This window comes from Chrysemys picta, chromosome 14 (assembly GCF_011386835.1).
Source record: "Chrysemys picta bellii isolate R12L10 chromosome 14, ASM1138683v2, whole genome shotgun sequence".
Lineage (NCBI taxonomy): Eukaryota > Metazoa > Chordata > Testudines > Emydidae > Chrysemys > Chrysemys picta.
This window is the reverse complement of record NC_088804.1, coordinates 25,749,357-25,774,740: the sequence shown is the minus strand read 5'-3', so window position 1 is coordinate 25,774,740 and position 25,384 is coordinate 25,749,357. Positions and strand designations below refer to the sequence as shown.

Below are 25,384 nucleotides of genomic sequence, written 5' to 3'. Positions count from 1 at the left end.
TTGTCATACATGCTCATAGCCAAGAACACCAGACCTTCTGGCTGCTGAGAATTTAAAAAATCCACTCTGTTCCGGTTTTGCATTATGGGAGGCAGTGGAGAATGTCTTCCTAACTCCTCAAAAATGATTACCCAAACCTTCAGCCAGAATCACAGAATCGGGCACCAAACATAACACAACCACAGGAAGGTCAGGACAGCAGCTGTTGCCAGGAGGGGAGGGGGAAAGGGTCACTGATAATGCCCAGTCAATTGCAAGCTGAGAATGTGGGACAAAGAAGAGTGAAGCAACTTTATGGCACTCTCTTCATAATGAGGGTCACAGGCATGCCGAAGGGAAGGTGAGGAAGCTTTCCTCCCTACCTTACCTTCCACTCTGACCACACCCAGCAGGAAGAGGTGTTGATAGAAGAGATTTTCCCTTATTCCTGCCTAGCCAGCTCATAATAAAGATTTATTATTTTTCATATGGGAAATTGATTGTGGCACAGCAAGTGCTTCCGATAGTACTAACATACATTTTGAAGTAAGAACTGCTGTAGAGTGAGAATTTGTTAGTAGACATCTCAGTATATACTGGCATCAGCTTTCCCCTGTAAACCACGTGGCAATAGTCAAGTGAGTTTACAAGCAATAAAATAAGTGAAGGATCTTTTATATGCAAACCATGGTATCTGTACTACTATTATAAACCCACAGCTGGCCCATGCCAGCTGACTCAGGCTCACAGGTCTTAGGCTAAGGGGCTGTTTAATTGCAGTATAGACATACGAGCTTGGGTTGCAGCACAAGCTTTAGGACCCTCCCATCTCGCAAGGTCCTAGAGCTTGGGCTCCAGCCCAAGCGTCTACACCACAATTAAACAACCCCTTAGTCCAAGACCTGCGTGCCCAAGTCAGCTGGCAGCAGGTTTATAATTGCAGTTTAGACATACCCACAGTGTTGGATTGTTGTTGTTTTTTAACCTCCCAATTGCCTTAGATTGTGAAAAGTATCTGCAGTATTCAGGATAATTTTCTAACTAGATGAATTCTGAAGACAGAGAGGTTACCTTATCTAAGTACCACCAGTGTTGCCCCAGTTTAGGAAGCTCTAGGAAAATCCCATTTTAATAATAGGTATAAATGCATTTATCCCTATTTTCTTATATTTATGGCCAGTTATATCTAATTCCCTTTTATGGTTTTTAATAGGGATTTACGCGGATTCATTTGTATTTTAGGTTTAGAGATAATTAAGTACCTTGCTGCTGGAAAGAAGAAATGTAGAGAGAATTGGCTCAAACCTAAAACAAGATTCGTGTACTAGTGCATATATTAAACTTCCTTTTATTTGGTTGTCACCCCAATAGGAATGATTACTGAGTCGTAAAGAAAGAAAATGTATTGCATTACATCTATTAAAGCATGTTTTATATGTAACAGTAATTAAAATATAATTGAAATCATGAGTTCTTCTAATTATTGGCTTTACATAATGCATATTTAAAGAGTGAGCATCTATAAATGTGTCCTTTATATATATATTCAGAAATGGTTTGCTGGCAGCATTTTAATTAAAGATGGATTAGTTAAAATGCTGTTTAATCATTCTGTCATCAAAGGATTTAGACCTCATTAATTAGCTGTTGATAAATAGGTTTAAACTACAAAATTTAATTTAAAATATGCCAGTTGAGATCTAGAATTATTAGAGAAGAAATGGAGCAATGAGTCTTAGAAAATCTTATGCCATCTCTTTATATAATATTAGATTAAGTGTGAAATTATTAGACCATGATAGTACTTGCAATTTTGTATCATTGTTAATGCTTGTAACACAGTGGCTTTTACAGTTGGTTAAGAAGTCAAAATGAGATCCTTATTGTTGACCACTCTTTTCATAGTACAAAGACTACTGTGCTATGTATTTATTTTGCGAAAGACTGAAAACTCTAAGGCTCATATGCCCAAGGAAAATGACCCATTACTGAAAATGGTTGTCAGCAGGGGTGTGTTCCCCTAGAGTAGATTAGCCAAAACCATTTTCAAAGTAGTTCCAGAAGCCGAGAGAGATAATGTGGTGGAATTTGGTATTGATCACTCTTCTGTAATGGCAAACACTTTTTAATCTCATTTATACTGACAGTTACAATGTTTTCACTAACAGTAGAAGGGAGGTTACCAATGAGGATAACCATTGACAATGGTTATCTTCACTGGATGACTTTCCATGAACGGGCAGTGCTTCAAAGGGGTCTGTTCTCCCCTCACTGTGCCACAATCTCACTGAGCTGAAACTGAAGTCCAGCTGAGTTTTCCAGCTTTCCCGTTAGAAACCTGCCCCTCAAACTGAAACCTCCAAGAAAATTTGGAAGGTTTGTTGTTTTTGAAGTGAAACTGTTACAGATTGCAGTAAGAATCTGACACTTCCTCTGTGATTCATTAAGCACAGAACATGAGGTGATTGTTTAAAAACAGTTCTATAAACAAAATGCTATCAAATAAGAGGTTTCACTTTCTTCCTGTTTTACATGCGTCATTTCCAGATCCATGTTATGTTTTTAGAAACACAGGACTCTCACAGCATATGTTCTCTTCCAGATTCAGACTCTTACATGATAGTTGTAATAATGGATCTTTGGTCCAAGGCTTCACAAATTCTATATGAATGGAAAATAACAATGTACTGAGTAGCAATGAGATATTGTAAAAAGAACAGGAGTACTTGTGGCACCTTAGAGACTAACAAATTTATTTGAGCATAAGCTTTCGTAGGCTACAGCCCACTTCTTCAGATGCATAGAATGGAACATATATTGAGGAGATATATATACACATACAGAGAGCATGAAAAGGTAGGAGTTGTCTTACCAACTCTGAGAGGCCAATTAAGTAAGAGAAAAAACTTTTGAAGTGATAATCAAGATAGCCCAGTACAGACAATTTGATAAGAAGTGTGAGAATACTTACATGGGGAGATAGATTCAATCTTTGTAATGGCTCAGCCATTCCCAGTCTCTATTCAAGCCTCAGTTGATTGTATCTAGTTTGCATATCAATTCAAGTTCAGCAGTTTCTCGTTGGAGTCTGTTTTTGAAGCTTTTCTGTTGCAAAATTGCCACCCTCCGGTCTGTTATTGAGTGACCATACAGGTTGAAGTGTTCTCCTACTGGTTTTTGAATGTTATGATTCCTGGTGTCAGATTTGTGTCCATTTAATCTTTTGCGTAGAGACTGTCCAGTTTGGCCAGCGTACATGGCAGAGGGGCATTGCTGGCACATGATGGCATATATCACATTGGTAGATGTGCAGGTGAATGAGCCCCTGATGGCATGGCTGATGTGATTAGGTCCTATGATGATGTCACTTGAATAGATATGTGGACAGAGTTGGCATTGGGCTTTGTTGCAAGGATAGGTTCCGGGATCAGTGTTTTTGTTCAGTGGTGTATGATTGCTGGTGAGATATTGTGGTGCTGTTCGATAGGTAGGTCAGCTTCAGGTGTGCAGGCAAGACAGCAGCTGCTATAGAATCCTTGAGCACTATGCAACTCGCACAGGAAATGAAGAGGACGTATTCTCCCACCCCAGACCTTTTTATTATAATAATGTTTCTGAAGAAGAACAAGTACCATGTGAGGTTATACTTTTCACACTCATTGTTTGCATTTCCAGGCTTTCACATACATAGTAAATGCTTAAGCTGAATCTCCATGAAAATGAATATTTGTCTAATATTGATAGTTGGGTGAAGGAAGTTTTCACAAAATTCATAATTCTATGAAACCTGCAGTACTTGGAGGAAAGTTAGAGAACTTCTTAAAAACCTTGGCTGTAATTGCATTTTCCCACCCCTCGTACAGCTAAAAACAACAGGTTAAATTTAAACTCAAGAAGAGTTGTTAGGTTGACCTCCATCAATATAATATGGTCAAACAAACAGAAAAGTTAACTAGAAAATTTAAGTATAATCTGTCAAAATGCAATTAGCAAAAAATGGGATCTCTTTATCTCCCTCTTCTCACCCAAAATTTATTCATGCCTTTTGTGTTCCAAAATACCATTGGGAAATCCAGGAAGATGAGTAGTTTAATCAAAAAAGATCAAAGAAATATCAGCTAATGTCATCTCATCTATTCAGTTGTTCTTAATATAAGACAGACAATTTATAATTCCCAATTATCCCATTAATATGCTAATTACCCTTCACCTAAGTAACTCCATTCTTAAACGAAGAATATCATTTTCCTTCAATCATCGCAAATCATACATGACATTTGTGACAGTGCTGGATTTCGTATTATTTATGGACTTTCTGCTTGTTTCTTATTTCCAGGTGGTATTAATCCCTGGTGAAACAGATGTCATGTTATGCTTAGCTCCCTTGTGAACTTAAAAGCCCACAATCCTATTGTCTTGTATTCTATTTTGCACCTGTCAGGCATTGTCATTCATAAATTACTCTTTTCTTAATCTTTTTGGTAATTTCATTTTTTGTTCCCGTCCTGAACTCTGGATGGGTATCCAATTGTTCTGGCAATAGAGTGTAAGAAAGGTGGTACAACTTCTTGGGAAACCAACAGGACACAATATTTGGAAGTAAAGCAGATGCTGTACGGAAATCTGTGCTGTAGAGTCATTTTGTTTCTTACTCTTGAAATTCACATCTTCAGTGCTATTATAGTCCTCCTTTGGAATGTATGTTCTCTTTATGGTTCATTTGACATGCAACCAGTTATATTTCATGCCTACTTACTAAGGTTCTAATTTTGGCACCTTTACTCAACTCAAGCATCCCCTTACACCTCAAACAGCCCCACTGAAATCAAGAATCAGTCCGAGTTTGGCCAGTCCTTTTTTCTGCAAGTTTTCCAGGACATTAAAACATAGTCTGAGGAACAATCTCTTACCTTTTTTTTCTTGACTGGCACTAAAAATCTCAAAAGTGAGAGTGAAATTTAGAAATTTGTGCATGCACACACACCACCCCACTCAGGTCTTAAATTTATAAGAAGCTTTTTCATTAGAGGAAGTTCAACTTGCAAGTGACTGGATTTTAGAAATTAATCTGTAGTAATGTTAATAAAGTAAAGCTGTTATGTATAGTCCTCTTGCTGATAGGGTGGTAAGTTGTGTTCTGAGCAATTTCTGATATCACGCAGGACATTGAAATAGTATTGCTTCATTCACAAAATTGTTGGGTATATTTGCCATGGAGCTATAAGATAAAGCTTCACTCTTCAGAATACAGTTAGTACTAAGGTTACTTGTTCTTTCATCAGCCTTGAGCTCACTGTTTGAGCCCAGTGGACATGACGGTTTCTTTCTTTTAATTTCACTGACTATTTCTTCCAACTAGTTTATGTATAACATTTTTGTATGAAAAAACTTCTGCGCACATAGTGTACAAAACTGAAAATGTACACCAGTGTATTAAAAGTTAAATGAGACTGAGTTTCAGTCAACTAAATCTGAGTAGCTAGTTAGCCCCAGATAACCAATAAGGTCCCCATCTTAACCTGGACAATTAAGAAAATTGCCCTTCACTTATGAAGCTTTCTGTTGCTAATTCTTGGTTATGTATGCTGTTTATGCTAATATCTCAGGATAGAGAATGAAGTACTGTTCAAAAAAGTGTATGCACTCATTGATACGGATTATCTGCCAGTCTTTAACTGGTGCTTTCATTTTTGTGTCTGCAATTCTGCATATTTATGGTGGTGAGTGCCTTAAAAATACTTTAGATATGATAGATAAATTGCACCCACTGGTAACTGTGGATGCAAAATTATAGACTATTTAGGCTTCTGTAAGCACCTTATCTGTGGGTGAAATCAGGTAGGTAAATGTCTAAAAGATCAAAATTGTGGCTGCCAATTGCAGCACAAAAAAGGGAGACCAGTTTTGGAAAATCTGGCCGTGTGTGCTAGTTATACCATACAAAAGGTAAGGGTGCTTCATATTAATCCTTTGCAATTCAAGAATATTTCAGTGCACAGCTTCCACACTCCACCCATAAAACTGCCAACTCCACCCATAAGCATTTATTCTGAATTCTGTACAGAACTCACATTAGTTGTTTCTCTTTCCACTCTTTAGTTCAAAACCACCTGCTTGCACTTCAAAGGGAGTCTCAAGAGGATCTGTTCAAACAACTATAGTTTTGAAATGTGAAAAGGTTTTTTTATTAAGTGGCAATTTCCTCAAAGGTACACTGATTAATTATTGCATATCTGAAAGTCTTAAACCACACAGTGATAACTCATGTAACTATTTTAAGGTAAATATTTGGTTTGGTACAAATATTTTAATGATGTATTAACCCCATGAGTATCTTCCTGGACCATTCAACATATTATGTCAGGAATCAGCAACGTTTGGCACGTGGCTTGCCAGGGAAAGCACCTTGGCAGGCCGGGCCAGTTTATTTACCTGCTGACGCGGGAGGTTCGGGCAATTGCGGCCCCCACTCGCCGCGGTTCACTGTCCCAGGTCATTGGGGGTGGCGAGAAGCGGCGCGGGCGAGGGATGTACTGGCCGCAGCTTCCCGCCACCCCCATTGGCCCAGGATGGCGAACCGCGGCCAGTGGGGGCCGCGATCGGCCGAACCTGCTGCGTCAGCAGGTAAATAAACTGGCCCGGCCCGCCAGGGTGCTTACCCTGGCGAGCCGCGTGCCAAACGTTGCCGACCCCTGTATTATGTGTTCTACAAAAAAGGGCATTTTTATGCCTGCTACACCATACTGCTACATCATCTAAAAATGAATTCCTAAACTACCACTGAGCAAGAGGTTTTGTTGAAATGACTCCAGAATCTGGAAGCAGCAAACCAGATTGTTCTATGTTCTATTCCATCCTTCCAGGGAGCTCTTGGAGGGAATGTTGAGTAGCTGTTTATTCACCCCAAGGTCACACTCATACTCTGGTGCCTCTCCTGTCCAGGAGACGCTGTAAGGTTCTTTGGACCATAGTGCCATGAGAAGGCTGATGACACTCTGCTTCATCTTGTTTTTTAAAGATGTGGATGATGCCATTTCTTTGTTTTCTGAGTGCCTGATTAAGACAGAGAACTGTGGGTTGGATGATTTAGTTTGGGATTGGTCCAGCTTTGAGCAGGGGGTTGGACTAGATGATCTCCTGAAGTCCCTTCTAACCCTGATATTCTATGATTCTAAGATGTAGGGTGAAATCCTGGCCCCACTAAAATTGATGGGATTTTTGCCCTAACTTCAATGGGGACAGGATTTCACTCTCAGACTTGCAGCACTATTCTCCAGATTTGGTTCACCTGATGATTTCTTCACGTTTCTGGCCACACACCAGGAAGTTGTTTTGATTTCTTTAAATCTTTGCCTTCTACCAGCCTCTAAGGGCTGTATGCATCTGGCATACAGGATGGGGGGAAAGGAGAGGGGCAGAAGGCTGGCAGCTAAGACTCCTCTCCCTTCTCTGAGTGACCACCCACTCCAGAGTGTCAGATCTATAGCAGATACTAAAGGTTGGAAACCTGAGGGTAGAAAGGGATATTTTGGAGGGTGAATAGCAGAGGGAAGAAGAAATATGGACAAAGAGGCTCAGTTAGTACTCATTTAAAGTAGCTGACAATTTAATTTCGGTGGGGAAGGGTGTGTGTTGGGGGCGGATTGTGTGGGGGTTCTGTTTCGCTTATTTTGTACTTTTCCTTCCGAATAGAGAAAAGAATCTGGAGGGTAGGAAGGATTTGGGTCCAGGAGGAAAATGTCAGGCTTTTTAATTTCATGTACAAAACTGAAGAACTAAAACAAGGTTTAAGTTCATAATTTAAAGTTAAGCATGTTTGTAAGCATTTGCATGATTGCAAAGGGAAAGTTGAGTACTCTTCCCTTTATCTCCCAAGTCCTAAAAAAGAGTACATGCTGAGGGCCATAACTCCAATTGTTCATGTCAAAATGGGGAAGAGAGAGGAAAATGTTTGGATATGTTGATATTGCCTGAAAAACCCATGGGAGTTGTCCATTGTACATATCACAGAAGGTTGCGATAACATACCACTTGGAAGCTAAAAAGAAGTAGAAATGAATGAAATATGTGTGCATTGCAGTACAAGATCTGTGTATTTACTGAAGAATCTCACTTAAGCCAATGCAGCATCATTGGTTTCTTTCATTTTGGATGAAAATTTTTCTCTGTACTTACCCAAGTGTGTTAACTCAATTGCAGCATTAAATAAACTATCTTGATGACTGAATCAGACTTTGGCTCAGTGGAAGTCAAGCATAAGAAGCACTGTCATCTATCTGTCACAATAATAGAAATTGGAGTTAAATTCTTGATAGAAAAAGTAACAAAGGGCTCTACTTTCTGCACTGTCCCCCTATATTTTTTCTCTCTTCCATTCTATTTCACTTGATATAATTATAGTTGGTACCGATTTTTAGACTAGACTCAAAAGATTTTATTTGTTGGATGTGATTTAGAAGTAGAAGTAGTAGTTTCTTGGTCCAAAAATATCTAGTCTCAAAAGAGACTAGTTGAGATGTATAGCATACTGCTCTCTTCTACACATCCATTATCTGTTAAAAAGAACACCTTTGACAGGAATCATAAATAACATATTCTTTGTTCAGCTCACCCAACGTTCACTTCTTTCTGGGAAATAAATAGTACACGTTACTGAATGTATGGGGATAGGTCGTATATTACAAAGAGGAAAGTGTCAAAAGAAGAGAAAAGTGAAAAAAGTAGTTAATGAATATTGATAATACTCCTGGATTTTGCTCCTTTATTCCATGCATGCAAGCTATTAAGTGAAGCTATGATAAAATTAAACTCGTACCTTATTTGGTTTCCTTTTTCCTGGTCAAGCGATCCCATTAGAATTGCCAGTGTGTAAGATACTGCATTAGAAACCCACCTAAGGATTGCCATAAAAACACAAACACAGCAAGTATAAAATATGCTAAGAGAGATTCTAGTCATTTGTTGACAGAAAAGATAATCCAAAGTAGATTTTACATTAAAATAGTTTGAAAAACCCTTAAAAAATCAGGTGGTTTTTTTTTATTTTCTTACAATAAAATAAGGAGGTTTAACTTTACTTGTATGCAATAACCACTTAAGATACTGAAAATACCAGTATGTGCTTGTGGAAACTGAGGGAGTTGTGTATTATTTTTTATAAATATCAGATGCTGCTCAAGTTATCTGTTTGATATTAACCTATCTGAATGCCAGGAATTAAATCAAACAAGGCTGTTAAGAGAGAAGCCAACAGGAAATGAAACAATGGCTAAGATAAGAGTCCTGAAGAAAATAATGGAAAAGCTGTTTATTGGAAAACTCCCCCTAAGGCACTATTCACCCTGTAGCTGTGACAGTGCTTCTCTGTTGTTTCCAGTGGCTCAAAACACAACATTTCTGGGAGGTAAATTTTCTTGTCCCTTAAATTAGCATTGTCAATAAAGTAATCAAGAATAGACATAGCTGTAGGAATAAGAGGACCTGATGCTTCAGATTTAAGAAGGAGTAAGCTCATACTTTAGATTTTCTTTAGCTATAATAAAATAGGGGCTAACGTTTGCCCTTTTTAAAATCAGTGACAGAGAGATCGGTTTTTAAAATTATCCTTAAACTCCAGAAGACACGCTTTCAGTCAGTTATAATAATTTTTAAAAGCTGAATTTTGAATGAAAACTACCTGATGGTATTTGCTCTTTTAAAAAATAAATTGTCGTTTCAAAGCAGTAAAAAGAACATACAAGTTCAAACAGAACTATGTGGATAAACAGGGTAACATCTGACGTAAATAGACCAATGACTGATCTGTATACACCATGAAGATATATAGTGGGCAGGGTGACAAAAAATACATTTACCCTAAAGGGGAAATACTGTCTATGAAACTTAAAAGGGGAGGGGAAAAAAGACGTGCCAACAGCTTGCACCTGTGATGCATGCATTAGAATTAGTAAGATGATAGTATGACAGATGATCCAGATCCAACATAAAACCATATTAAACATACATAGCAGCTGGTCAAAAAAGCGGTCAGCCTAAATGCCAGACACAGTGTTTCCAATATAACTGCATATGGATTTCCAGATTTAGGCCTTGTCTACACTAAAGGGAAAAGTCGAGCTAAGCTACGCAATTTGAGTTACGTGCATAGCGTAACTCAAATTGACGTAGTTTAGATCTACTTACTGTGGAATCCACACTACGCGATGTTGACGGGAGCCGCTCTCCTGTCGACTCCCCTTATTCTTCTCGGTCAGGTGGAGTACAGGAGTCGACGGGAGAGCGATCAGTGGTCGATTTAGTGGGTCTTCACTAGACCCGCTAAATCGACTGCCGATGCATTGATAGCCACAGCGTTGATCCTCCGGTAAGTGTAGACAAGCCCTAAGTCATATGTCCAACTTGCAGTATTTCGCTCCCTTAACTTTTGCATTGCACTTGGAGAATGCCATGAAGATCCATCAAATGTATTACTCAGAAAAATATATTCTGTTTCATATAACAATAAGCTGCATTGTTCAATGCAAAATTCTTACAGAAACTACAGCACATGGGGTGAAATTTTGGCTCAAACTCCCATTGACTGTAATGGAGCCAGACTGATAGAGGCCACTCTTAAGATGCTGGACATACAGTTGTTAACTTGAAAAAGTCAGCATTTGCCAGCAGTAGTATCTGAAATGCTACAGTTATATCTTGTACTTGCAATAAGAAATAACTGTGGAAATTCAGGTGCCACTGGTGGCAGATGTTGACTTTTTTGATGGCAACCACGTTAGCACATAATTTATAATGAATCACGCGACTGAGAAAGTAATATACAATAATGTGAATAATTTTACTCCTGTCTCTAGTGGAAAACACATTACCCAGTAAAGATATACTATCCCTGGCTCAATCACATTAACAATGCCTTTTTAGTTTTTCTTTTTTAAAAGAAATCCATAACGTGAAACAACCAATGTAACCATTTTTGGAAAAAGGAAATGGAAAGTTCAGACAAAAGGTAGATTATATGTAGCATCTCTTAATTTATTTTACTACCTTTTATTGCTGAACTGGGAATGCTGCAAAAGGTAACGGTTACGTTACTGTATGAAGTTTCATATAAGTCCCAGCTTTATGAATATGTGGTCATTTGTCACACGGAAAAATAAGCCCTGCTATCTTTATATCATCTAAGATAGAAGGAAGTTTACAGCTTTCATTATTTCATTTTTAAAGCACTTTAGAAGGTTACTGAAAGCTTCGGAGAAAAGGAAATATTTCACTCAGTCACTTAAATACTATGTAGGGGTTTATAAAAATAACACTGAAAGCTACTTAAATAAGCATTACTATACATACATACAAATATAAGATGGAACTGGGCAAAATGTTTGGGTGCATGTTCACAATGCATGTAATAATAGACTTCTATATGCAAATGTGTTATGGAGACAGAAACCTAGAATTTGCAAATGGAAAGAAACATAGGTCCATAAAGTGAAGTGATAGTGGAAACTGAATGTGTGTGCCTGCCAAATGGAAGATTGATAGCATCCAGTTGCGAAAATTAGTAGGGCTCTTGTTATCCCATCTCTTAATTTCAGAGTATCTCCCAGACTCCTGTATTGTTATCCTCTTCTTCTGACTTTCTCTTTGCACACTTCTAAATTTCCAGAGAGATCCAAAACTAGTAAATTCATTGTAATTAGAGATGAGGAAAAATCCTATAAAATCCATCTCCCTGAAAAGTCAGGATTTAGTCCTTAGAGATATGGTTCTGTTTTCATTTCCTTTATGTGTGCATAATTTGGGGTGGGTGGGGGGGTTGGTGTGTATCTCTTCAATTCATTATCCCTTTGGGAAGTTTTGAAATATATTTTGACTCTATGGTTGTTTAAGTAATACTCTTAATGTCCTTCAAAGAATGAACATTGTATTCTGTGGACTGCTATTACAAAAGGACAAAATCATAACATCTCTGAAGTTTGAATGACACCATTATCACTCTGTGTTAATGAAATGATTTTGGTATTACAACAAATGAGTTTTTTGAATCCATTCAATATTAAAGGGAATTGGATTGTAATTAGAGCATATTTCACAAAGAATAAAAGGGTCCGTGATATGTGCTTAGCTCTTATAGCACCTAATCCTGTAGTGATTGTGCTGTGGGCACATCTGCCCTCATATGCAAAGGACTTTTACAGCGCAATATTTGTGAAGATGAAAATTCTTTTGTGCTTTCAAGGCTAAATAGCTCCCCCAGGAGGACAGTGCTGCAAAGAGAATAAACTTCCAGAATGCATTATTTTATATATATAAAGCAAGCACTTTTGTAATATTTCCTTATCTGGCTCTTATTTACTATAGTATAGTCTTGGTGTTGAGATCCAGATCTTTATTTCATTGCTCACATTTGAATGGTAAGATAACTGAGGTATTTAAGCACCTTAAGTGAAAATAAGTAGTTTCATGTTTTCAGTATGTAATAGAACACACACTTTTTTCCTGTTACGCTTACTGTGGATTGTAGTACTGTACTAGTAAAATGTGCCGGATTGTGGGAGAATAGTCTTTTTATCTAGAGAACAGGTGCAGCATGGGCAGCTATCCGGCAGGTTCCCACGCACACTGCTAGTTTGCATCAACCTGCACTAGTGGGGACCACCTGTAGGTGTCAGAGCCAATTCAGTGGTGTGCAAACCTGAAACTCTAAAATTTCGAAAAGGCTTGGGCTAGCCTTGGATCATCTTTCCCAATGGGACCCCTCAGTCCACTCCAGAAAAGACTCCTTTACCTTTGTTTAGGTAGGCCTCTGTTGGTGGAGAGAGCCAGCCTATCTGGGGAGTTGCATTTCCTTTTTGAAAAATATTATGGTAGGGGTTTGCAACAAATGTGGATTGTATTTGTAGTTGGTGTTTCAGATATGCCAGAAGGAAGTATTTTATTCAACTCTGTAATCTTAGACCCAGGCAGTTTAACAATTGTTTTCAACCTTTGATCCTTTAACTATTTATTAGCTAATTGGTTCTAAGGTCAGGTAAACCAGTGTATTCCAAAGTTGTTTTACTGTGCTGAGTTACTAAGGAAAGCAATTTACCATTCTTGAGAAATTAAACATGCTTCATTGCAGTTTCAGTATTTTTCTGTTGCAAAGTTTCATACCAGGCTTGATGACAGGTACATGATGAAAAATACACAAACTGGCTGAGATGAGAGAATGTAGGTTAATTTGATTGTTAAATTGAGCAGAAATTCAGGGAGATATTTGTCAGGTAGTAGGGGGACTTGCACACACAAGTCTCGCTTCAGTGCAGTCTTGCTTGCTTTCTTGCTTTGTGTTGTTTCTGAATAAATTATTAATTACTGATTTTTTTTTTTATTTGCAGCCTGTTTCAGCATTATTGCTATACTCGAGGTGGCATGCGACATACTTCTTACACTTGTATCTGTGGCAGGTAAGATCTTTTTGTGTACTTCTGTAATATTTATTATCAAGATCCCATTGGAAGTGTGTAAAATTATTTTTACCATATATGTTTGGAAACAAGTAAAGTGAGCTTTAAAGTTTTGTTACCGAGAAAACAACGGGGAGATGGCTAGCACTGTGTAAACTAGATAGGTTACAGAATCTGCTGCACTCAGGAGATTACATGATTGCTAATATTGCCAGTATCACATTTATGCTCACTTCTGTGGCCAATAGGTTTTTTTAATGAAACAGCATATGAAGAAAGACTTAATATTTTCTCTTTGTAGCTAAAAAAAAAAAAGTACTTTCTCTGAAACATTCTTTCTTTAAAAAAAAAAAAAAAAAAAAAGGCTTTCATATCATTTTCAAAATTCCTGGTCTCCGAATTTATTATACACTGCAAATAAACTAATCTTTTAAGGAAATTTTGCTCCATTTCTCTTTGCTTGCTGAACATCTGCTGTTGAAATTATATTTTTGTTAATATTGCTAAAATATAATTTGTAATTCTATAAACATAAATTTTTAATATGTAGAACTAGGAGAGAAAATAGTAAATATTTTACAGGGATGTAAAACTCATTCTGTGAAGAGGGTTTAACTGCATTTTTCAGTGTGATCCATGGCCAGATTTTCAAAATTAGAGCCATATGGTACCTTCGGTCCACAACAGATCTCCCACTGATTATAATGAAATGGTTGCTGTATCAAATTGTATAAAATGGCCTTTATGCTGTAAACTAAACTAAACTTTAGGTTCATAAAGTTGTTGTTGCATTCACTATCACTCGTGGGCAAAAATGATAAAGGGCACTTTTAGGATCGCTGTTTTTTTCTGCCGTTTGCAGAAAATGCTCAGTTCCTTTTTTGTAAATGCATTTACTCTCTTTGCATGTAAAATTATAGTAATTGCATATGCAATTTTGGTACTGAATTGTGCACCTAATTTGTTTGAAAACTTGCCCTTTATTCTCATTTGACTTGAGAGTTCTTGCTCTTTTCCTGGGAGGTCAACAGTTGATTTTCAGTATCAGAGGGGTAGCCGTGTTAGTCTGAATCTGTAAAAAGCAACAGAGGGTCCTTTGGCACCTTTGAGACTCTACAGCCAAGCACTGAGGTACAATCGCATCTGCTCCAACCCCTCAGACAGAGACCAACACCTACAAGATCTTCACCAAGCATTCTCAAAACTACGATACCCACACAAGGAAATAAAGAAACAAATCAACAGAGCCAGACGTGTACCCAGAAGCCTCCTGCTACAAGACAGGCCCAGAAGAGAAACCAACAGAACTCCACTGGCCATCACCTACAGTCCTCAGCTTAAACCTCTCCAACGCATCATCAGTGATCTACAACCCATCCTGGACAATGATCCCTCACTTTCACAGACCTTGGGAGGCAGGCCAGTCCTCGCCCACAGACAACCTGCCAACCTTAAGCATATCCTCACCAGCAACCACGCACCGCACCATAACAACTCTAACTCAGGAACCAACCCATGCAACAAACCTCGATGCCAACTCTGCCCACATATCTACACCAGCAACACCATCACTGGACCTAACCAGATCAGCTACAACATCACCGGCTCATTCACCTGCACGTCCACTAATGTTATATATGCCATCATATGCCAGCAATGCCCCTCTGCTATGTACATTGGCCAAACTGGACAGTCACTACGCAAGAGGATAAATGGACACAAGTCAGATATCAGGAATGGCAATATACAAAAACCTGTAGGAGAACACTTCAACCTCCCTGGCCACACAATAGCAGATGTAAAGGTTGCCATCTTACAGCAAAAAAACTTCAGGACCAGACTCCAAAGAGAAACTGCTGAGCTCCAGTTCATTTGCAAATTTGACACCATCAGATCAGGATTAAACAAAGACTGTGAATGGCTATCCAACTACAGAAACAGGTTCTCCTCCCTTGGTGTTCACACCTCAACTGCTAGCAGAGCACCTCACCCTCCCTGATTGAACTAACCTCGTTATCTCCACACTGATATATACCTGCCTCTAGAGATTTCCATTACTTGCATCTGAAGAAGTGAGGTTCTTACCCACGAAAGCTTATGCTCCCAATACTTCTGTTAGTCTCAAAGGTGCCAAAGGACCCTCTGTTGCTTAGTTGATTTTCAGTCACTAGTCTGAGGACCTTAGTCGTGGTTTCCCACTTAACAGGATGGACTTTGTAAAGGTGGTCATCTTCCTGGTGAAAAGAGCAATGAAATAAGCCAAATTTTTCAGGGCCAACGTACTAGGCAGATCGAACCTGCCAGTTGAATGTTGAAGACCTCTCACAGTCCTAGTGTGACTACCTGGAGAAAATACTGAAAATGACCAACATCAATGGCCTTGTCTTCCAGGCGATCCATGTTGCAAATGAAGAAAAAGTCCGTTAATACAAAATCAATGGCTATACATTCATAGCCAGCAATTACCATCCAAAATACTGGCTGGCAATTTATATTAAACAGGAGATCAACTAATATGTGGTTCTACTTCCTATAACAACAAAAGAAACAACTATAATCTCCATGTGCATCGGCAAGCTAACCATCATTCATGTATATAAACCAACTGGTGCACAGTGGCCTCAACCAGCAATACAGAATGCATAGGATCCTGCTGTATTTGTGCACGACTTTAATAGTCACCACATACAATGGGGCTATGCAGCAAGCAACATTGCAGGTGAAGAACTGACACACTGCATGTTGGCAAATGATATGTTCCTCCTTTTTGATGCAGAACAGCGCATCACTTTCCTTTCTGTAAGATGGGACAGAGGATACTGCCCTGATCTGATGTTTATGTCTAAAGATGATACAGGCACACCAATACCCATACTGTGGATCATCCTTGATAACTTCCCAAACAGCCAGCACAGACCAGTACTGACCCATATTGGCATTCAAATCCCAGTTCTCTACTCAAGATTGGCGCAGCTCTGGAACATCAAAAAAAAGTAGATTTGGCCATTTTCACTAGGACTGTGGACAACACAATCTCCTGTGATCCCCCTGCACCAAAGATGTTTGACTATTTTACTTCACTCCTAATCTCTATTGCAAAGAAGAACACATGCCTGGGACACAGGTCATCATACATTCCATGCTGAACTTTAGAGAGCCAAGAGCTCCTCCACAAAGAGCGCCTGGAACCTGCTGACACACCTGGGGGCTGCAAATCCCACATTTGCCACTAGCCTGCAGGTGAAAGCCAGTGCCATCACTGCTAAAATTTAGTGGACATCAAAACAGCCTGTGAACAAACCATATCGGAGACAAGTCCAGCATCAACTTTGGCAGGTGATGTCCATGTGCACTCCGTCGTTCCAGTGGTCTGGACACAAGTAAGAAGATCGATGCCACCATTGCAGCCACAAAATTGGGAAAAGATGGTATCTATCCTGAGTTCATATGTAACCTGGGTCCACTTGCATGGAAATGGATGGTGCAACTTTTCACCAACATCCTGCAGACCAATGAAATCCCCTGTGTGTGGAGAGAAGCCAAGGTCATTGTACTCTTAGAGCCTGGAAAACCTACAGATCACCTTCTAATTATAGACCAGTCTCCGTCTTGAGCATCAACTACAAGGTGATGGAGCATATGATTCTGAACCAAATCGGGCCCACTGTGGATACCAGCCTATGATGTGATTGGAATAACAGAGACTTGGTGGGATAACTCACATGACTGGAGTACTGTCATGGATGGATATAAACTGTTCAGGAAGGACAGGCAGGGCAGAAAAGGTGGGGGAGTTGCGTTGTATGTAAGAGAGGAGTATGACTGCTCAGAGCTCCGGTATGATACTGCAGAAAAACCTGAGAGTCTCTGGATAAAGTTGAGAAGTGGGAGCAACAAGGGTGATGTCGTGGTTGGAGTCTGCTATAGACCACCAGACCAGGGGGATGAGGTGGACGAGGCTTTCTTCTGGCAACTAGCAGAAGTTGCTAGATCGCAGGCCCTGGTTCTCATGGGAGACTTTAATCACCCTGATATCTGCTGGGAGAGCAATACAGCAGTGCACAGGCAATCCAGGAAATTTTTGGAAAGTGTAGGGGACAATTTCCTGGTGCAAGTGCTGGAGGAACCAACTAGGGGCAAAGCTTTTCTTGACCTGCTGCTCACAAACAGGGAAGAACTAGTAGGGGAAGCAAAAGTGGATGGGAACCTGGGAGGCAGTGACCATGAGATGGTCGAGTTCAGGATCCTGACACAAGGAAGAAAGGAGAGCAGCAGAATACGGACCCTGGACTTCAGAAAAGCAGACTTTGACTCCCTCAGGGAACAGATGGGCAGGATCCCCTGGGAGAATAACATGAAGGGCAAAGGGGTCCAGGAGAGCTGGCTGTATTTTAAAGAATCCTTATTGAGGTTGCAGGAACAAACCATCCCGATGTGTAGAAAGAATAGTAAATATGGCAGGCGACCAGCTTGGCTAAACAGTGAAATCCTTGCTGATCTTAAACGCAAAAAAGAGGCTTATAAGAAGTGGAAGATTGGACAAATGACCAGGGAGGAGTATAAAAGTATTGCTCAGGCGTGCAGGAGTGAAATCAGGAAGGCCAAATCACACTTGGAGTTGCAGTTAGCAAGAGATGTTAAGAGTAACAAGAAGGGTTTCTTCAGGTATGTTAGCAACAAGAAGAAAATCAAGGAAAGTGTGGGCCCCTTACTGAATGAGGGAGGCAACCTAGTGACCGAGGATGTGGAAAAAGCTAATGTACTCAATGATTTTTTTGCCTCTGTCTTCACGCACAAGGTCAGCTCCCAGATTGCTGCACTGGGCAGTACAGCATGGGGAGAAGGTGACCAACCCTCTGTGGAGAAAGAAGTGGTTCGGGACTATTTAGAAAAACTGGACGTGCACAAGTCCATGGGGCCGGATGCGCTGCATCCGAGGGTGCTAAAGGAGTTGGCGGGTGAGATTGCAGAGCCATTAGCCATTATTTTTGAAAACTCATGGCGATCGGGGGAGGTCCCAGATGATTGGAAAAAGGCTAATGTAGTGCCCATCTTTAAAAAAGGGAAGAAGGAGGATCCGGGGAACTACAGGCCAGTCAGCCTCACCTCAGTCCCTGGAAAAATCATGGAGCAGGTCCTCAAGGAATCAATTATGAAACGTTTAGAGGAGAGGAAAGTGATCAGGAACAGTCAGCATGGATTCACGAAGGGGAAGTCGTGCCTGACTAACCTAATTGCCTTCTATGATGAGATAACTGGCTCTGTGGATGAGGGGAAAGCAGTGGATGTGTTATTTCTTGACTTTAGCAAAGCTTTTGATACTGTCTCCCACAGTATTCTTGCCACCAAGTTAAAGAAGTATGGGCTGGATGAATGGACTGTAAGGTGGATAGAAAGCTGGCTAGATCGTCGGGCTCAACGGGTAGTGATCAATGGCTCCATGTCTAGTTGGCAGCCGGTTTCAAGCGGAGTGCCCCAAGGGTCGGTCCTGGGGCCGGTTTTGTTTAATATCTTTATTAATGATCTGGAGGATGGTGTGGACTGCACTCTCAGCAAGTTTGCAGATGACACTAAACTAAGAGGCGTGGTAGATACACTAGAGGGTAGGGATTGGATACAGAGGGACCTAGACAAATTAGAGGATTGGGCAGAAAAAAACCTGATGAGGTTCAACAAGAACAAGTGCAGAGTCCTGCACTTAGGACGGAAGAATCCCATGCACTGCTACAGACTAGGGACCGAATGGCTAGGTAGCAGTTCTGTTGAAAAGGACCTAGGGGTCACAGTGGACGAGAAGCTGGATATGAGTCAACAGTGTGCTCTTGTTGCCAAGAAGGCTAACGGCATTTTGGGCTGTATAAGTAGGGGCATTGCCAGCAGATCGAGGAACGTGATTGTTCCCCTTTATTCGACATTGGTGAGGCCTCATCTGGAATACTGTGTCCAGTTTTGGGCCCCACACTACAAGAAGGATGTGGAAAAATTGGAAAGAGTCCAGCGGAGGGCAACAAAAATGATTAGGGGTGTGGAGCACATGACTTATGAGGAGAGGCTGAGAGAACTGGGATTGTTTAGTCTCCAGAAGAGAAGAATGAGGGAGGATTTGATAGCAGCCTTCAACTACCTGAAGGGGGGTTCCAAAGAGGATGGAGCTCGGCTGTTCTCAGTGGTGGCAGATGACAGAACAAGGAGCAATGGTCTCAAGTTGCAGTGGGGGAGGTCCAGGTTGGATATCAGGAAAAACTATTTCACTAGGAGGGTGGTGAAACACTGGAATGCGTTACCTAGGGAGGTGGTGGAGTCTCCTTCCTTGGAGGTTTTTAAGGCCCGGCTTGACAAAGCCCTGGCTGGGATGATTTAGCTGGGAATTGGTCCTGCTTTGAGCAGGGGGTTGGACTAGATGACCTCTTGAGGTCCCTTCCAACTCTGATATTCTATGATTCTATGATTCTATCCAAGGAGCAAGTTGGTTTTTTGACTGCATAGAAGTTACTGCAACCAAAGTGATCCCTATGCTAAAGTGATCCCCTATGTGTGGATTTTCAGGCTGTTGAACACCATGTTAAGTGAACACCATGTTTCGGGTGTGCATATACATCAGAGCATAGGTGCCAACTTCGTGGGTGCTCCGGGGCTGGAGCACCCAAGGAAAAAAAATAGTGGGTGCTCAGCACCCACTGGCAGGCCCTATCAATCAGTTCCTCCTCCACCCCACCCACAGCACCTCCTGCCCACTACTGATCAGCTGTTCAGCGGTGGGCAGGAGGCACTGTGGGGGAGGGAGAGGAGTGGGGGCAGGAAGAGGCAGAGCGAGGGTGGAGCACACTCAGGGGAGGGGATCCTCTTTATGAATTAAATTTAATATTAGACTTTTAACAGTAGAAGGTAATAATAAGCATGCTTTCTCAGATATTAGGAAGCTTGTTACAAAATAGACATTTACGATATACAGCAAATAAATAGCTTGTACAGATGACTCTTTGGGATAATTGGATTGTACAAAAATCAAACTATTGGAGCTGTGTATTAAAGCCTGTTACTCTATTAGTGCTGAGTCGAGTAGCTTCAAGTTTTGTAGCTCTAAACATTAATGAATACTTATATAACTGAATCTGTTCTTTGAGATACAAGCCCTGTTCTAGTTTCTATAGAGAGATAGTGTTTGGAAATAAACACAAGTTTGCTGTTGAGTTAAATAAGAAGTATACAGACATGTTCAGTTAATATCTACTAAATTCTGGCTGGATTTTCAAAATAGGAATGACTTCACTAATTCATTCATGCTTTCTCCCCCCCACCCTTCTCAAATTACCGCTTTCCTTTCTGAAGAAATAAAGGTACCTGAAAGTTCTGAGGGCTAGTAACTAAATGGGTTTTTATTAAACAAATCACAAAAGAAAAAGAAATCAAGAGCAATCAATGCTGCAATTCAGTACAGAAATAAATAACTTTGCATGAATTTTCAGTGTAAGCACTCAAAATTGTTGCTCATCATCATCTCAGAATGGTAAATCAACATGTCAAAGACAGTACAAAGATTTCAATATTTTGTAGGTAACTGAATAGGAGTAAATGGAGTAAATTTCAGTTTACATCTTTACATACAGATTAGTCACCTTTAAAAATCAGTAAACTTTACTACTAATTATTATGGCTGAATGGACATTTGGGTATCAGATTGCATCTTGAAGGTCTTTAGGTAATTTCAACCAAGACTGTATCACTTCAAAAGTAATGTTAAGTATAGATGTGCATAAATGCAATTAAATAAGAATACCAGTATTTGGTTATTGTGGCAGGATGGACTAGGTCCGGAGGCCCTACTGGAGGCCTCTTGGCTCTGCATCAGCCTGCCTGAGAATATAGCAGAGAGAAGTCCTCCAGGCAGCCTAGAGTGGCTGCAGAAGAATGGCCAATCAGAGGGGCTGATGGAGCGACCAATCTGGGGCCAGAAGGGCCCTATGTAAGACAAGCAGCAGAGCAGAGAAGTTCAGTTGCTGTGTGGAGCTCGAGAAGTGAAGACTGGCTGGCTGGCTGAAAGAGCAGCAGTACCAAGGACAGCTCACTGTAGAGAGCTCACTGCAGACAGGACTGAAGCCCAGAGAAGGCTGCTGAAGACCAGATTCCTGGCTGGCAGAAAGAGCAGCAGGAGGGAGGCCAGTGCGGACAGGCTGAAGCCCAGGGGGACCGAGCACAGAACCTGGCCTGGCCAGAGAGGTATCAAGGTGGGCCCCCGCTGGGTTGGTTGAAGACTGAACCCAGGGAGGGCTGCTGAAACACCACCAACTGCGGGTACCGACATAGGCCCTGGCTGGGTGGTTGAAGAAGGCAGTGCCTCTGGGAAGAAGCTGAAGAGCTACAGCCCCATACCAGGGCCATGATAAGAACTCGGGATTGTATACTCTGGAAGGAGGGACAGTGTATGCAGCTTGGCCGGAGGGCTGAGTCGCTGAAGATCCACCAAGAGAACTATCAGCCGGGGGCGTGCTCGTGAGAGGCGGGTGCCACCCCAATATAAGAACTAAAACCAAAAGCAGGATCACACCCAACCAACCAAAGGGGGGGCTGCCTGTGAGAGGCTGGTGCCACCCTGAAAAAAGACTGTGATTACAGGTATATCAGCCAGAGAAAAGGGGGCACCCATGTGAGGTGCGTTCCAACCCTGTTAGTTATTGATAATTAAATATGTATATTCAGATGTACCTGGCACTTATATAGCACTTTACTACTTCAAAGCACTGTGTAAACATTAACTAATTATCCTTTTCAGTACCCCTGGGAGATAAGCAAGTAGCCATTTTTGCACTGGAGAAAACTGAGAAGTTAAGTGACTTGCCCAGTGTCACACAGTGAATCAGCCAGAACTGGTACTCAGGAGCTCCTTCCTGCCAGGCCCAGTCCTTTCAGACCACAGTGTCACTCTGTCAGACATTAAAGCAACCACCTCACAGCCACATATGCTTTTTAAAATGAACACTGCAAATAAAGAAAGGTATCCTTGTAGCCGTATTGATCCCAGGATATTAGAGAGACAAGATTGGTGAAGCAATAACTTTTATTAGACCAACTTCTGCCGGTGAATGAGACAAGGTTTCGAGCTACACACACAGGACCTGAAGAAGACTTCTATCTCAAAAGCTTATCTCTTTCACCAACAGAAGTTGGTCCAATAAAAGATATTACCTTGTCTACCTTACTTTGCTTTATAACAGTTGCCCAAAATAATGTCATAAGAAATTTAAAAACATACATTGAAATGATATATTGAGCATTTTAGTAAAAGCATCAGCTATTGCAAGAATGAAAAAGCAGCATTAGAGGATCACAGCTCTGCAATCTCTCACCTGAACTTGGAAACTTCTCTAGGATATCCAAAATATTATATACTTTTATTGTATACATTTCTTCCAATATTACTGGACAGTACTAAGCAATGGTATACACAGGGCAGAGTACCCAGATCCTGAGCTAGGAGTAGAAGAATCATGAGATTCCATCCTGAGATGGGTAAGGGCTGGAGGTTGAACACTTTAGGGGATACACTCTGAAAGGCCAGAAAGATTAAGGTGCACTACAAGAGCTCTAGTCTCTTACTTCACAGGTGTGATCAGCAGCTATTTGGCAGCTGTTACCTCAGACATGGGTGTTTCTCAGGTACTAGTTTCCTCCGTTGGTTATCTCAGCTCCCCACATCAAATGATTCTAGTTATACAAGACTAGATAAGTAAAATGGCTCTTTGTATCTGTGGGCCTTTATAAATCCTCTTGAGTCAGGTTAGTAGAGTTAATAACTCTCTCCGCTCTTTTCTTTTAATTATAATAAAAAATATTTCCAGTCTCTCTCAGATCCAGAAGTGTGGAGTAGCTGCTTAATGCTCCCTTTTGGATTAAAATTATTCTCTCTAAATCTCAGAGGAAGTAGCTTGCTGTTGTAGTTTATGGTATCTTAATTTTAATTCAGGTTTTCCTGATATACAGCTAATTGTTAGTTTCAAATTGTCTGTTGCTATAGTTTTTCCCTTTTAATTGGTGCTGTTATTACACTCTCTTTTAATTGCTGCTATTACATTCCACGTCTCTTCCTTCTGCTCATTTCTCTTTTCACAGTCCTTTCTGACTGACAATATGTTCTGAACTTTTCTGACTCCTGCGGTTTGTATTCTCTGTGGCATGAATTTACCAAGTTATTCGGTCTTTTCCAATTCTTCAGATTAGTAACAATTTGGAAAAATTGTTAAAGGAGTTAAAATAGAGGCAAAACATCCTCTGGCAAAACTTTTAAATTTGGATGCCTAAAGATAGGCATCTAGATCCATATTAAGGTACATAAATATGTGTCATGATTTTCAGAGGTTTTGAACATCATATGAAGTCAGTAGAGTGACAGGTGCTCAGCACCTCTGAAGTTTTAGGATACTTAAATATAGATTTGTCACGTACCATTTTAAAACCTTTGCTCTCTGGAAGCAAAGTAATTGTTTCTAAATTAAGGATTGTGTATACCACCAGTGACTAATACTAGCAAATCGTAGACCAGTCTGATTTAAAATCCAGACTTTATTTTTGAAAGTTGCTTTGAAGTCAGCCTAAAAGTATAGCTGCAGCCTTATATTTGAGCTTACTTCTGGCGAAATATTAGAACTTCTCCCCATGGGCTGATGTCACTTTCCTGGAGGTGATGTCCCAGATGGACAGGTTTCTGTAACTTCATTCATAGAGCACTTTTTCCTGTCTAGTTCATGGAACGCTGATGTTGATAACTTCTGAGAAGGACATGTGTCTTCTCTCTCTTGACAGAAGCAGTAGAAGATAGTGGGTCATGGGCTGAATGAAAAAGAAATCCCAGAAGACTAGTGTGGGTAGATTAACACTCCAACTTGGCGCAAACTAATTGTCTGTGTAGACAAACCCTCAGAAATGTCCTTCCAGTTGAAGGAAAATTATATTTGTTCCTATGCATTTAAATTAAAGAGAGGGTTTAAAGTATAGTAATTAGTGCTCATTAATAAAGGAGTGATTTTTTTTTTTTTTTACTATAAACCTCTACAATTAAACCATAACCTGAAATCCAGCGTTGTTGGATTTGGAATACCTGTTGCTGAAAACATTCTGCGTAATGCAGATGTTTCCATAGTCGCCATAGTTTTTCAGTACATGCATTTTTGAAGACGGTTTTACATTTTATATATTATAATAAAATTATAAATGGATATTGTCATGTAAAACAAATTAGGAGACTCAATATGCATAGGTGGTATGGTGCACGATACTCAAAGCTGATCCCATCACATGGTTATATGTAAACTAGTTATCTACAGATACATTATGTTAGAATCAAGCCCTGAGGCACCATGTTAAATATATATTTTTAAAACTGCTCATACAATATTAATATCTTGTTTTATCCTCACTTTTTGTAAAAATATTTTTAAAATTATATTATTGAAACAACACAGCTAAAATCATGACGAACTGTGTTGTAGGGCTTGTTTTCATGCATGTATGTTTGATAACATTGAAAACCATGCATGCACTAGAAATTAACCAGCTGTAGGGCTCTTTATAGTAGAAGACGATACATTTAATTTTTTTCTCACTTTTATTTATTCCCATAATTATCCACACTTACCAAGAATGAATAGAATCATAAAATCTTAGGGATTAATCCTAGTAACTCTACTCTCTCAAGCTCCCATTTCAATGGGAGTTTTGCCAATGTAAGAAGTGCAGGACCAGCCCTCTAAAAATTAGAACTCCCAACACTTGTCTTGGGAAAGGATTCCGTAGTCTATTTGATTTGATCATCAGGAATTTTTACTGTTCTTTGACCTAAATGTATGTTCTTTAATTTTTTAAATTTTTGGTTACACCATCTTAGATCAACCTAAACAATATTTCTTGGTCCTTGGCATTTACAATCTTCATATAAATGTGTACAGCTATTTTCTTCTTCGACCCTCTCT

The 25,384-nt window shown here is 40.1% G+C and overlaps 1 protein-coding gene across 1 annotated transcript in view; it reads left to right on the top strand.

The window, feature by feature from the left end:
* PEPD (peptidase D) overlaps positions 1–25,384 on the top strand; it is a 222,121-nt gene that overhangs the window by 123,565 nt on the left and 73,172 nt on the right. The window contains exon 10 of the mRNA XM_005289912.4: positions 13,353–13,421. Coding sequence (XP_005289969.1) covers positions 13,353–13,421 — 69 coding nt within the window. The remainder of the gene's footprint in view (positions 1–13,352; positions 13,422–25,384) is intronic.